Genomic DNA, 14,579 nt, shown 5'->3' on the forward strand with positions numbered 1-14,579 from the left:
TCCGGACGGCTCCGACGGCTCCGACGGCTCCGACGGCTCCGGCTGCCGACTAGCGGCTCCGGACGGCTCCGGACGGCTCCGGACGGCTCCGACGGCTCCGGACGGCTCCGACGGCTCCGGACGGCTCCGACGGCTCCGGGCGGAATCGACGGTTTGAATTTTTCGGAATCGGAGCCGGAGTAGCAATGCTCGGAAGCGATTCCGAGCCGTGGGTGCGATTCCGGCTACCCATCACTATTCTGTACAATAGCTTACATCGGGTAATAGTTATATTAATGCCGCGAAGGGATCGTGAATTAGTGATGGGTTCTCGTAATTTCGATAACGACTAAATCAAATCCGCCGTTACGCCCATAGCCATTGGGAGCCATCCGCATCTTCGGTGTCGTCACCATGAGCTGTCTGTAGCCGTGTGGAGCAGCTACTCAACAGTTCCCGACGGTTCCGAGCTAGTAATATTACACGTAGCTTCTGAAGTTGATTTAGATATTACAATTTATTAGCGATTCTAGTTTTGGTTTTTGGTCGAATTTACACATCACTTCCGCATAGCTGAAATATCAGAATAATAGCTGAAATATGGTTTTAATCATAAAATGAAATAAATATTAGGTTTAAAACGTAACGGAGTTGTTCGGAACCGTTTGGAGCCGTTTTGAATCGACTGGAGCCGTTTTGAATAGTCTGGAGCCGTCCGCATTCGTACGGAGTTTTCCGGAGTCGCCCGGAGTCACTCGGAGTCGAGTCCTCCGGAGTCGCTGTTGTCAACTCCTGCCGACTCAGAACGACTCGACGCGACGCTGGACGACTAAGAATGACTCCGAACGACTCCGAATCCGGGCAGAACTAGTGGTTCCCATATAACCGGAGTCAGAAGCTGGAGTTGGATCGGAATCGTGGGTGCGCTCCAGAGCGCACATCACAAGTTCACACTGCCTCTAATCACCGCTTTACCGATGAGAGCGCGACAGGCGGAAGATGACTCTCGAGTGCGCGCGCGCGCGATAGAGAGTGTTAGGCGAGCTGCACCTTTGCTGGACGTTAAAAGAGGAGAGACAGCGCCCGGCCACAGTTGGAGTGAGCGTGAGAAGGTGAAAACAAAACTCGGAGATTGCGAGCGAACCACCCCAGTGGTTCGTTCCTGTGTGTACGTTTGCTCGCGTGTATGTGTGCGCGCAGCTGTGCGTGTGCGAGTGTGTGTAGACCGTTAGTTTTTCGTCTTTCCCTTCGCTGCGAACGCTCAATTTGCTGCGAATTGATTTCATTGAAGGTCCAGCTCGAAACCAGGCACGGTGTTGGGCGGTTAACGTGCTCCCGTGCGTGAGAGGGCGTTTTGTTGTCGTCCCGCGACGGTTGACCGTTTTCGAAGATAGCCGAACGGCAGGTACTGTGGAGAGCGTGAAGCAAAAAAAAGGTTATTACTGCTCGAGTGGAATTTAAATAGTTGCTGTTGTGCCCTAATCGTGTCGCGATCTAATCAGCACGGTTTTTTTTATTGTCGTTGTTGTATCACCACTGGTTCGTTCGTGTTAGATTCGTTAGGTTCGAGCGTGTGTCTGTGTGTACTTGTGTATAGTTGCGGCAGTGGAAGTGAATGATTAGCCGTGGACGAAAATTGTCTCATCTCTACTTCCGTGCGTGCGCAATCAAACCGTGTGGGACGAGACCCCGAGCCACGGGGTCACTGTTTGCTGCTGATTTTGTAGCCCAAGGTGACGCTGGGATGCATCCAAAGTGAAGGGTGCTCGATGCACCTGCCGCTCGCTACGTCATTCGGTCGACACCGGTAACAGTCATCCGATAGCCCGCCCGTCATCTCCGGACACAAACATTTCAAGGTGTTAGAGCGATGTACACGATGTCCCTCGCCCGCCCCCAAGCATTGCAATCAACCCCTAACCCCACGACGCCTGCCAAGTGCAGCAGAGTACGATGAGCAATACACGCTACAACGACGGGGGTTGCACTGCGTGCACACTCACAGGAATTATGGTTTAGCACTGGAAGCAGTGGCGCTGCTGTGAGCAACCCATTCGGGAAGCAGGAATAGGCCCTAAGGTACCATATGCGAAAGTTGCTAGAGCAGGCAATTTGAGGATGTTCCATTAGGGAGCACTTGGGAGGATTATTCGTATCTTGCTGCCCATGCTAGCCAATTTTTGGAATTTGGAGAGCAGCAATTGAACATCTTTGGAGCATTAATGACCATCAAAGGCAGCATCTTCATGAAGGGGGGCTATTTCTTCAGCTTAGCTTGCTGTAGCTTTCAAAGCAGGTTGTTTGGGCATTGTTTGGCAAGCGAGCCGTATCTTCCGTATGCGAATATGGAAGGTACATGAAGAATGCAAAGAAATTCAATGCTAGGAGTTGAACCTTTCGGGAAGAGGAGCAATTTGAAAATATTCCGCCGACACAGAGGCGTATCAGGTGAAGACGGGATGATCTTCGACGTGAGCTCGGGACTTATTGCACCTGTTTCTGTACTCCAATCAAACTCGCACTTCAAAATCCTGCCCGCCCCACTGGAGCCAGCTGGGGGGCGAGGAATTTGAGCTCCCACGATTTTGTTCCTTTTTTTTCTTTTTGCTTTGTTTTTTTTTTTTTTTGGAGGGGATACAGAGGAGGAACGGGGGAATATTTTGGCGTTCCGCTTTTTCTTACTCTTGCTTCGGGCGCCCAAACCGACCCGGCTGGAGCGTACGTGTTTGGAAAACACGTGCAAACAAAGGCGAAAATCAATGCTCCCGAAAGCCGTTTCTATCTTCCTTCTGCCTTTCTGTGCTTATCGTGGATGGGCTGGGTGGGGGGGAGGAGAGTGGGCGGCATCGGTGCCCGGGGTGCGGCTCTCTAGCGCATAGAAATCGTTTCTATTAAGGGGGGGGGGGGGGTGAACCCGTTTTTGTTGAAGCTACTGATCGACGAAGGGAAGTACGGCGCGGAGCGTGTTTGGGTGTAGAGGAAGCCAAAATGTAAAATAATAGAAAAAGCACACACACACACACAAACACATGCACACGCACAATACATGGGAAGCTATATTTATCAGCCCCAAACATGGTGGGTGTGTGTGTGTGTGTGATGAGGAACTGGGTAGTAAACGGGCGGGAATCTATTGGTTCGCCGACCGCCGAGAGGGGCGGGCCGCCATGCTGGGAAGCCCTCCCGAATATGAAAAAACGGGGTAACACAATACGCGCAACAGGTTGGAGTTCCAAATCGAACCGATTGGGTTGTACAATGGCCCTCCACCCCTCTGCCAGGTATGTTGGTATCAAAAGAAAATCAAGAGAGAAAAAAAAACACACACACACACACACAACACAAGGTTTGGTCAGGTGGCAAAAAAACAAAAAAAAAAACAAGCCAAGGCAAAACGGGAACCCGCACGACCCGTTAGCGGAAAAGTGTGCGGCCCGTGCCGGCCTGTTCCGGAGCCGTTGGGCTTGGACACCGTCTTTAAAGGGGCCACCGCTCCCTGCAAGCGGGTTTGGAATTTGGAACGGTTTTGGGTATGCGTTCAAAATAATGCGTCCCTCGCTAGTGCGTTGAGGGGTTTTTTCTAGGTCGCCTTGTTTTATTGGGACAAGGTACGCCGAAACCAAGATAGTTTTGTTTTAAATATTGTTTTCGCGTTCACTAGCAAATCGAATTTCTTTGAGTTGCATCAATGGTATGCGACAAATACTGTCATCTAGCTATTTTTTTCCTTTTTCTAAGACTCTGAACAAAACCGACAAAGCACTAACACACATAGGGCCTGACTGACTCGCCAATGATTCATCTAGGTGAATAACGGCAACGGTGGATGCTGGCAACAATGGGCACGAAAGGGTGCGCCGGCAGATCACGCCCCCGTTAGGTAACACGGCATGGGAAAAGTCAAGGGTGGTCAAGGGCTTCCAGTTCCGGTTTCTGTACAAGATAGCTCTCGCTATTGTCAGCGCGGCCATGGTGCGATACTGCGTTACTGCCGCAAGTGTCACAAGAACGTGAGACACACGGGCGTCTTCCATCCCTAATCAGGAACACGGCGTGGGGCTAGGGGAAGTGTCTGTCGCAGTAAAAAAAAAACTATCATCTTGCGGGAGCCAGCCGGTGATAATAATGGCTGGCACGAGCTGTCCGCCGACCAGTTAGGTGTTACGCCATTGTCATTAGCGGTTCGCTTGATTACGGACGATTTCGTTCGGTCTGTTCGACCTCCAAACATCAATTCCGGTCCCAGCAATCGATAGCATGCACAGCCCCGGTATCGCACGGTTCCGATTTGCTGTTTCCTTTTCCCCTTTGGTTGTTGTTTTCTTATTTTTGTTTTTGCAAATGTAAATTAAAACACGACACTTTCCGTTGGGCTCGATGGTACGTGTTCCACCCACAGCACAATACAGCCAGGAACAAAAAATGGCTGGAAAAGCACTCAACAACTGATATGCAAGCACTGCATGACAAGGAGGAGGGTGGCACAGCGTAAAGGGTTTGGGGTTAGGTAGGGAAGGATGGAGGTTTTACGGTATGGGTGGGAAATGGAAGCAAAACCTGAGCTAAAAGTAGAGGAAATAAATTTTCCTCAAATGCATGTTCCCCCCTCCCCCTCCTTTCTTCACTCCCCTACCTACCTTCGGGTGAGTAGCAAACGTTTTTGCTTCTTCTGCCACCGGTTCGAAGCCGCGGCCAATCACCATCATCATCACCACCGCCAACATCACCGGGCGGTTAACGATGGGCGGCCAGCTGACGGATCATTCTTCGTGTAGTTTTCTTGCTTTCCCAAGCCGTTTGTCCCCCCCCCCCCCCACCCAATGAACCTTTCACCCTCTCATTCTATCCCATTAGCAACCGCTTAAGGTGGATTGTATCGGGCGGGAGTGTGTTTTTTGTTGTTGTCTTTCTTTCTTTCTTTCTCCACTGAATGTGTGCGCTGGGTTTATTGCCTTTCTTCCTGTGGTGTATTTTGTTCCTTCATCCGTGGGGGTGGGAGGTGTTTTTTTTTTTAAGAAAAACTTTTCCCACTGTTGGCTTTGGTGCCAAGAGGGTATTTTGCTTTCGCCCGATGAACCCCATGAAATCCATACCGGCACACATTATTAAGCTGTCAAGCAAACTAAGTGTGAGACAAAAACATTAATCAGATAATGGCATCACTTTCATTGGCATCATAATTAGTCAAGCCATGTCATACTTCTATCGAATCGTACGTCTGCTGCTAGCTGGTAGCTTGTTTGCCAGAGCGCACTATGGTTCGTCTTAAACGCTCTGCGATCGGTTCGGCTTCGTGTTGCAGTGGTAACGCGGTCGGCCTCCTGCACCGCACGTCGTGGGTGCAAATCTCGGTCATATCGCGTTTAAAAACAGCTGCCGCCGCCTTGTTTTCCTGATCCTCAATTTAGTAGCAGGGAAGAGCGTTTAGAAAATAAGGAACATTATTATCTCCTCTATTTTTGAGAGCACTGAAGCGAATGGCGCAAGGGGATGCACTTTAAATCCACCGAAAAAAAAAGAATTGGACCAAGAATAGATATGGGGCCAGTATGTTGTGTGTTGAGGTTGGCGGGGGGGAATGGGGAAGTAAGACACGCACGCAGGCTGGAACAAAAATAGCGAAAATAGGCGGCAAAAGGTCTCTTTTAAAAGCCGGTCTTTAAAAGAGGATCATCCAACATGAGAGATCGCTGCTGCTGCCCTTCCACCATCTCCCTCTGCAGCGCAGCTCTGCCCAGTGCCGATGCTTGATGAAGCTGATTTAATTGTCCGTGTACCCATTTCCCCACATGCCGAACCGCAGCACTCCAGGGTTCGTCATCAAGCACGTTATAGCAAAATGGTATATATTTAGGTGCCCCGGCGATATATTGTTTTCATGGTGGCGTGGAGGACCGTTCCACTTCTAGCCCGATGATGGAGGTACCTTGCACAACGCTCCACAAGAGGTTTGGATCGGATTGGGGGTTTTTTTTGTTTCTCCCAGGGAAACTTTTTGGATGATGGATTCACGAGATAAACTTTGCTTGTGTGTGAGTGTGTGTAGTTTTTTGTTCATTCATCTTTTAATTTCCATGGGGTGAAAGTGGAGAAATGAATCGATTGTGAAAATTAAAAACCATTCAGCAACACACATTTATGTTGCGATTGATGGTGATTGTTTGCTACTCCACTGCCTTCACTTCCTTTACTGCCTGTTGTTGTTGCTGCCTTTTTTTGGAAATGTTGTAATGATTTCTCTCGGTCGGAATAAACTGACACGGTTCCAACGCCAACTCGAAACGATACGAAGCCCTTCGGCCCTTAAGGTTGAATGGAGTTGATGCGTTTTCCCTGCTGCAGACCAACTGCGTCAATAAATACGTACGAAAGTGAATTGAATTAGTTCGGTTCCGGTACGAGAAAAACAAACCAGCCTACGAAAGGGCAAAGTGAAATTCAATTATAGCGAATCATGTTTAAGAAGTAGTCCATTTTTTGTTTTGCTCCATCTAGAAACGATCAGCAGTTTTCAAATCAAACCGAAGGAGGCTCTAAAATGTATCAAGTTCTTTAAAATCTTAAAGTGCACTTCTTCATGTGGATGGATGTTTAGAACCTTCATTCTAAAGTCTAGCCATACATTGGTGTGTCATGCTCTCTCAAGCTGTAAGCGAAGAAATTTCTCGTGTTCTAGCTTTTTCAACTCATCGTGGCAGGTTCTAAAGTGCATTGACTTTACAACTGCAAGTTTCATTTTCTGGATGTCGGAAGGATGTTTTGAAATGTCTATAGGTCAATAACTATCTTTTTCATGTCGAACGGCTTTTATTTCCGACATTGGACATGTCAGGCACAATCACTCAGACACTTGCACCATAGATGTCTGCTATTCCGAGAATAAACCAGAACTTGGTTCGCTTGGTCAGATGTACGCTTCAAGTGCAAAAGTTGCTGGTGTAGTTCGAATATCTACGCGTAAGCTGGGAGACATCATATTCTCAAGATTCTTTCAAATGTGCCGGTAGAAAGCAATTCTATTGGACAGGTGCCTTAGTTCATAGACTTTCAGGTTGTTGGAATCCTGGTATCGATGCTTTTATACGTCTCTGTTGAGAATGGGGAAGATAAGGCTACAGGCAATACATTTCATAGCGACAGCTCTCAGATATGCTTTGAAGATACTGGAAACAGTACCTCAGAAGTAACTTCCTCATGTCCGCAATCATCGCAGGCTCCTGGAGTAGAGCGAATTTCCAATAGTGCTAATCCAATGTCTACAATCTCTAGTAACATGTGTACGGCAAGCGCACTTAACGTTCAAGATTGCTTCAAAACCAAAGATATGCAAACTATCCAACACGCACGCCACGGTGAACTTTTTCTCTCCCTCGTCTACTGCTGGTGCCGTTTGGACGCGTGCAAGGCTCGTTGTTTGTAAATATTTTCCAGCTCCCACACAGCAAACCGCTCGGTCTCACCCAGCCCGCTAGCAACTACGGTTCATCAAACTCCCTACCGTACCGAGGATATCGCAAGGCGCCGAGGGCCCGAAAAAAAGGGATAATGCCACCGTTGTTGTGCGTTGACGTTCGGCTGTGTAAGGGTGTGCGTGATGGGCGGTGGAAAATTGCGCACGCGCTAGGGCTAGCAATACGAGCGAGCAACACACAAACCCCACAGGATGTGTGGTGCCGTTCGCATCCGTCTTTGCCGTCATCGCTCTCGCGAGCTGCTCTTGCGCGCGCTCTCGTATCCGTTGCTTTTGTGCAGCTTGTAAAAAGGGAGTGTTATCGCGGGTGTGCGTGTTTGTGTACGTGTTTTCCCTCTGCAAGAGCGGCGAGGGCTTTACCTACCAGCAACCAACCTAACCAGCGGCAGGATAATTGTCACTCAGAGCGAACCGAGCGAGCAGTGTACGTGCAGTGTGAGAGCAGTGCTTGCCCTGCTAATGTTTTCTTTCTTCTCCCACCGATGCAGTTTTCAAACCCACCAGGATTTCCACCACCCAAGCGAAACGTGGCCGTGAGTGAAAAAGGAAAACGGTAGCCAGCAGCAGCAGCAGCAGTAACAACAACAAAACCACATAAGTCGGTCACGAAAAACTCTGTTGTGCTTCAAAGGTTTGGGATTTTATTTGTGTGGCCTAATGCCTCCCTGGGACGCGCCTAGGTGGTGCAGTGTGAATGTGCGCGTGTGACCAGTGTGTGGTGCGAACGCTAGTGATGATTTAGACGCGCCATCGAACCGCCCTGCAGAGTCGCCTAGTGCAGTGACGCGAATGGGACGGCGAGTCCAGCGCGCCACCAACGCCGCGCCCCGGTTGCGAACGTCCCGGGCCCCTTTCGAGCCGATTCCGCCCTGCCGGAATTGCGGTACGAGCGCCTCGCCCCGGACGAAACCACTTCAACCAAACAAACTCAAACGACAGCGTGCAGAAACGGCCATCAAACAGCAGTAGCAGCTGCAGCACCAGTAGAAGACCTGGGACAATCAACGGAACAGTGGGAACGCGTTGGGACGGGTTGGTCCGAAACTGAAAAGCAACACGTACGCGCCTAGTCTGCGTGTCCCCCAGTGCAGAACGGTGTGTGTGTGTGTGTGGGAGTGTAAGAGAGAGAGAGAGGTAGAGGAGGGCGGGGGTAAAGTAAAGGAAACCAGACACCAGAGGCTCTCAACACCACGTCCACGGAATACGGAAGCGAACGACGGACAGCGCAATGGCAGGTAAGTTTGTGTGTGACGTGACGGGTGGATGAGTAACGGGATGGGGATGTCCATACCTGGGCACGGTGCTTACGGGGTGGAGGGTGGGTGTGCTTTCCAGACATTCCAGGGGAGTGGTACATCCGGAGCTTGACCGCTGGCTCGAGCTATGAATACGAGCTCTTCCGTCAGGTTCAAGCTTGTTTGGGAAGATGCTCCAGGAAGTCTAGCCAACTCCCCGGAAGTTCTACCGTTCCCTAGAGCTTTTCGTTTTGTTTTGCATTCATGGCCAAATGTTTACAGGTTTCGCTGACGATGGCACACATTTCCGTAAGAGGGTTACTCCAACGATAGTAACAACTTCAAGAAGGGGAGCTGGATGTGTGTAAATAGGGACAGTACTAGTGTTGGGTAAATCTGATTCAGATATGTAAAACTGAATGAATCTTTGAAATGATACAATGAATCCGAATCTCGGTTGGAAAGATTCATGAATATAGAAAAAATCTTGAATTTAAAAGATTCTAGAGTTTCGAAAGATTCATGAATCTAAAAAATTCTAGAATCTCGAAAGATTCATCAATGTCGAAAGATTCATGAATCTCAAATGTTTCATATATCTCGAAAGATTCATAGAGCTTGAGCATCTTCTTATTCTACTTCTTGGCGTAACAACCTACGTGGTCAGGTCAGCCTGTACAGACATTCGAAACTTCTTGATCGCATTCGAGAAATTGGTTCTTGCAGCCGGTTAGTCTGTTTTGATACGAGGAGACGGTCTACTCCAGACATAAACCGTAGATGGGCATGTCGTTCGAGATAACCACACCTACCATGGGATCGCGCAAATTCAATATTTTGATAATTATACATGTAATCTACACGGATTCATGAATCTTTAGAGATTCGTTTCGATATGAGTGAATCTCAACGAACACTAGACAGTACACTCCCCACCTGTTGTCAGGCTGGTGCAGTGCTTTGGGAGTATGAGGAAGACTGTCGGAGGTAGGCTGAAGTGTGCGGTCCATGCTGTAATATGTTGCGGTCGGACGCTACTAAATCTCAGTAGCTACTGCAGTCTGCTTTGTTGTCTTTGTTTTTTTGTTGTTGTTTTGCTGAGAAAAAAAAGGTTAAACCAGGTCCCTCACCATCCATCTCCTGTCCCGTGTGTCTTCAACTCCAAAAAGGTCTAGATTTACGCGGTCGGGCATCTGTCGTGACGTTCGCCGTGTCGTACCAAACACTAATAGGGCTTTAGGTTTCCCGCTGGTCCCGCTCGCCCACCACTAGCGAACCTTGGAATATGGCGGGGATCGAATTCAAACGGGTGTCTGACATTATAAAACAAACAGTGTGACTTGAAGCGATCCCTCCACTCCGCCCGATCCGCTCGGGGTAACTGATCTCGTACCCCCGGCCGCAACTTCGAAATATATTTAGATAAATATATTTATTTTGCCATTTCCAGAGCGTGATTACATCGGGTTCGCCACGCTGGCGGAGCAGGTGCACCGCAAATCGGTGAAGCGTGGCTTCGAGTTCACGCTGATGGTGTGCGGCGAAACCGGCCTCGGCAAGTCGACGCTCATCAACACGCTCTTCCTGACCGAGCTGTACGCCCAGCGGTCGGTGCCGCCGGTCGAGCAGCGGATCGAGAAGACGACCCGCATCGAGAAGAAGACGCTCGACATCGAGGAGCGGGGGGTGAAGCTGCGGCTGACGATCGTCGACACGCCCGGCTTCGGCGACGCGGTCAACTGCGAGGACAGCTGGCGCGTCTGCACGCAGTACATCGACGAGCAGTTCCGCCAGTACTTTACCGACGAGAGCGGGCTGAACCGGCGCAACATACAGGACAACCGGGTGCACTGCCTGCTGTACTTCGTGCCACCGTACGGGCACAGGTAGGGTGTTGATTGGGGCGGTCACAGCGAAATTTTGCCTAATGCGCCCTTACCCCGACTGCGTTACAGCTTGCGCCAGCTCGACATCGATCTGCTGCGGCGGATGCACAAGAAGGTGAACATCATACTGGTGATCGGGAAGGCGGACACGCTCACGCCGAAGGAGGTGAAGGCGCTGAAGGGCCGCATCCTGGACGACATCGAGACGCACGGCATCCAGATCTACCGCTTCCCGGACTGCGACTCGGACGAGGACGAGGAGTTCAAGCAGCAGGACCGCGACCTGAAGGCCAGCCTGCCGTTCGCGGTCGTCGGCAGCAACCAGGTGATGGAGGTGGCCGGCCGCAAGATCCGGTGCCGCCAGTACCCCTGGGGCGTGGTGGATGGTAAGCAAGCAGAGCAATGCAGCGGCAGCTCACCCACATTGGCTCTACAGTGGCAATGGTTTCGTTTTTTTTTTTTTTTTTTTGCAGTGGAAAACCCCGAACACAGCGACGTGGTGAAGCTGCGCACGATGCTCATCTCGACGCACATGCAGGACCTGAAGGATACGACGCGCGACGTACACTACGAAAACTATCGCGCCCAGTGCATCTCGCAGATCTCGCAGCACGCGCTGCGCGAGCGCAACAAGCTGAAGCGCGAATCGACCGCCTCGAACCACGAGTTCTCCGACACGGACCGGTTGCTGCTGCAGAAGGATGAGGAGGTAGGGCGTAGATCCGCGTGTGTGTGTGTGTGTGGGTGCTGATAGACAGATTTTCAATCCGAATTTTCCTCCCGTTCTAGATCCGCCGCATGCAAGACATGCTGGCGCAGATGCAGGAAAAGCTAAACTCTACCAGCGTCAACGATTCGGTCATCGATGTTTAGTGCGTGGCAGCAGTGGACGTGGATGCGCTGCCGGACTAGATTGCAAATCCCCACTCATCCACCACCCATTAATACCCGCCGGTCTCTTGGTTAACGTGGCATTTTCCCTCGCCAAAGTAAAAAAAACCACAACCTCCATACGCAACGACCAAAAAAAAAAAAGGCCAGCAGACAGGAAGATCTTTTTTGTTTTTTTTTTTCCTGGGAGGGAAAAAGGGCCACGTGTTCGTGTTCCACCCGACAAACGGAGACGTTAGAAACGTTGCGATAGAGAAAAAGAAAGAGAGATAGAATGAGAGGAATAAAAGTGTGTAGACTCGTAGACTTCCGCCTAGTGGCCGGGAAAAGCGCTCCGCCATTCGTAGGATCCGCTGTCGTAGCAAGCGTGTAGCAGCGTTACAGCACACCACAAGTAATACAAATTTAGTCGATTTAACTGGGTAAAAGTATTCGAAGCAAAACGTTAACATTCGTACCCGCAGTGACAGGCGTGCTGGACCGGAGTTGATCATTATTTAGTTGTACCGGGTTTCGGGTGGTTCGCACTGTTGCGCTGGGAAGTTTCCTGGGCTTCGCTCAACGACAAAGAAGTAGGGTTGCGACTACTACGAAAACTATTCATTCCCTTACGAAAAAAAACGCGTTGCAACCTTGGTCCGGCTTACGCGTGAAGCAAATTCGACCAAAGAGAGGAACCACGTGGCCAGGACACAGGACCATCAAGCACCACGTGTGTGCCCGATATAGTAAACTTTGTTGGATTGCTTGCTTCACCACACCACCGCCGTTCCGTTTTTGGGTCAGTTTGGAAGTCCAGCCTCCAGTCCAGTGGGCATGCGACCGCCCACATTGTAAGGGAAGGGCATTTGAGCGCTTGTGTGTGTGTGTGTGGGGGGGCGTTCTTCTCGGAGCGTTATTTTTCCCTTTTTTGTTTGTTTGTTTTGTAATGTAATTGTAGGCTTAGATATTTGTATACACGACGGTAGAGTTAATGCAATTATTTATATGGAAATCGGTAGGCGCGGAAGAGTGGACAACTAGGTCCGGGTGTTGCGTACGGTAAGAGGCTCCCGCCCCCTGACCCACCTCAGTGTAAGGGCCCGGAAAGCGTTTGCAATCAACCAAAATCCAAGTGTAAGACAACTCAGTTACCACCACCAAAAGGGGAAGAAACACAATTAGTGTGTATGCATGTGTGTGTGTTAGTGGGTTCGAAGAACCTCACCGGACAAAACAAAGAAGAAGAAAAATAGAAACATAAAAGCGCCGCGCGAGACGATTCAGCAGGGCAGTTGACGTAAAGGTCGCGCCGTAAAGCAATCAAAAGTCAAAGAAAGAAGAAAAAATGTCACGCGCGCGCCGCCGTTCACGCAAAACTGTTACGGATATTATAGGTTTCGTGCTTTTTTTTCCTGTTTTCCTTTCGGTTCGTTTCAATTTTTAACACGTGTGTACCACCCACAGTATTTCAAGGAAGGGCGCGCGCGCGCGCTCATAGACAGGAGCAGTTCGAATGTAGTCGACAAATTTTCAAAGATACGCTAATTTGTAACCAGTGAACGGGGGTGGGAGATGGGGCACGGGCGCACAGCACGTGCTGTCTGCTGGGCCCAAGTTTTGCTCTCTAAGCTGCCGTGTGTGTAGTTTTTGAAGGAACGGCCGGAAACAAAACCCGTAGATTCTCTCTACCAGCAAGCTAAGAAATAAAACACATTCAATACATACACCAGGGCTGCGTTTGGCTGGTGGCGAAAGAAAAAGGCGTTTCGGGGTTAGCGAAAAGAGAAAGTTACTACACCAACGTTGCCGCGATGCCCCTCGCAGACCGCTGGTGTATGGTGGAATGAGCCATCAGCACTGCAGCCGAGCTAACGATTGGCCGCTTACGACGTAGAGAGAAAAAGGAATGCTTCGACGAAGAGGGCAGACGAGCACTGTCCGAGAAGAATGCAGCGCGCGCCCGCATGCTACGGCATGAAACCCGCCAGAACGTGGTGAACTACAGACTAGTGATGGATGAAGCTGGCAAAAATTTGGAATCGATTCCAATCTGATTCCGATAATTTCGGAACCGACTCCTGAAGGTAGGTCCGCCCAGCATCGTCCAGAGTCGGTTCAGAAGTCATCCAGAATCGCCCGGGTTCGTCCGACGTCGTACGTAGTTGCCCGGAATCGGAGTTGTTCAGAGTCATCCGAAGTCGGCCTGTATACGAAGTGCACGGGCAAAGTGAAAAACAAAAAACACAACGAAATGAAATGCCTAATAATAAGCTTATTGTACCAGACGGCTCTAGTTGATTCCGACCGACTTCGATCGACTTCGGACGAACCCGAATGACTCTGGACGATCCCGGCTGACATTCGACGATTCCGGGAGACACTGGATGATTCCGGATGACTCCAGACGAATGCGACTACGGGCGGAACTAGTGGTTCCCATTTTGCCGAAGTCGGAATCGGACTAACAATAGTCGGAGTTGGAATGGAGTCGAGAATGCGCATCATTACTTCCAGGCCAAGCAGCGCCGTTTTGAAGAGTCAGACGAACAGTTGTTGGAGCACCCGCTTGTTTTATAGGAGATTGAAGGAGGCACGGAGCGGGTTTGCTCCTAAAACCGCAATGTGCCGGGATGCGGAAGGAAGTCTCTTGACAGACGAGTAAGTGATCGAAAGGTGGAAGTGCTACTTTGAAGGACACCTGAAGGGAGCAGAGGCAGGAGAGCCTGGCGCAAGTGCCAGAACAAGGCAACCACGGTGAGAGGTGTCGATCTTGATGTTGGAATCTTTCAAATCTCACAGGGGTCGGTGGCAAGGTGACGGACTATCCTTTCTACTATTCAAAATCGCTCTGGAAGGTGTCATTCGACGCACGGGGCTAGACAACGACATCCGTGGTACGATCCTCAACCGGTCTCTCCAAATTCTTGGCCTCGCGGATGACATCGACATCATCGGCAGGACAACAGCGAAGGTGTGTGGGGCGTACACCAGACTCAAACGCGAAGCAGCAAGAATTGAATTGAGAATCAATGCGACGAAGACGAAGTACCTGATTGCTGGAGACTCAGATCATCTATGAAGCAGTGTATTAGTTAGCGGCCACAACCTTGAGGTAGTAAAGAAGTTCTGCTATCT

At 50.1% G+C, this 14,579-nt stretch overlaps 1 protein-coding gene across 5 annotated transcripts; it reads left to right on the forward strand.

The window, feature by feature from the left end:
• The first annotated feature begins 811 nt into the window (after positions 1-811).
• LOC120961142 (septin-2) lies at positions 812-13,168 on the forward strand. 5 transcript variants are annotated; one of them, XM_040384838.2, is made up of 6 exons: positions 812-1,414; positions 7,939-8,685; positions 10,136-10,571; positions 10,641-10,957; positions 11,045-11,280; positions 11,361-13,168. In XM_040384838.2, exons 2-6 carry the CDS (start codon positions 8,679-8,681, stop codon positions 11,442-11,444), a joined length of 1,080 nt encoding a protein of 359 aa, XP_040240772.1. In that variant the 5' UTR covers positions 812-1,414; positions 7,939-8,678; the 3' UTR covers positions 11,445-13,168. The 5 variants fall into 5 exon arrangements, with proteins under 5 accessions (XP_040240772.1, XP_040240759.1, XP_040240783.1 ...); XM_040384825.2 differs by having other exon boundaries at positions 812-1,384; XM_040384849.2 differs by lacking the exon at positions 812-1,414 and adding an exon at positions 1,422-1,712.
• Positions 13,169-14,579: the final 1,411 nt, after the last annotated feature.

This window comes from Anopheles coluzzii, chromosome X, assembly GCF_943734685.1.
Source record: "Anopheles coluzzii chromosome X, AcolN3, whole genome shotgun sequence".
In the NCBI taxonomy this organism is placed as follows: Eukaryota; Metazoa; Arthropoda; class Insecta; order Diptera; family Culicidae; genus Anopheles; species Anopheles coluzzii.

What these genes read in the sequence shown, in the direction of transcription:
- LOC120961142 (XM_040384838.2), top strand. An exon ending in GTGCCACCGTACGGGCACAG is followed by an intron (nt 10,572 to 10,640) that starts GTAGGGTGTTGA and finishes ACTGCGTTACAG; the next exon opens with CTTGCGCCAGCTCGACATCG. An exon ending in CCCCTGGGGCGTGGTGGATG is followed by an intron (nt 10,958 to 11,044) that starts GTAAGCAAGCAG and finishes TTTTTTTTGCAG; the next exon opens with TGGAAAACCCCGAACACAGC.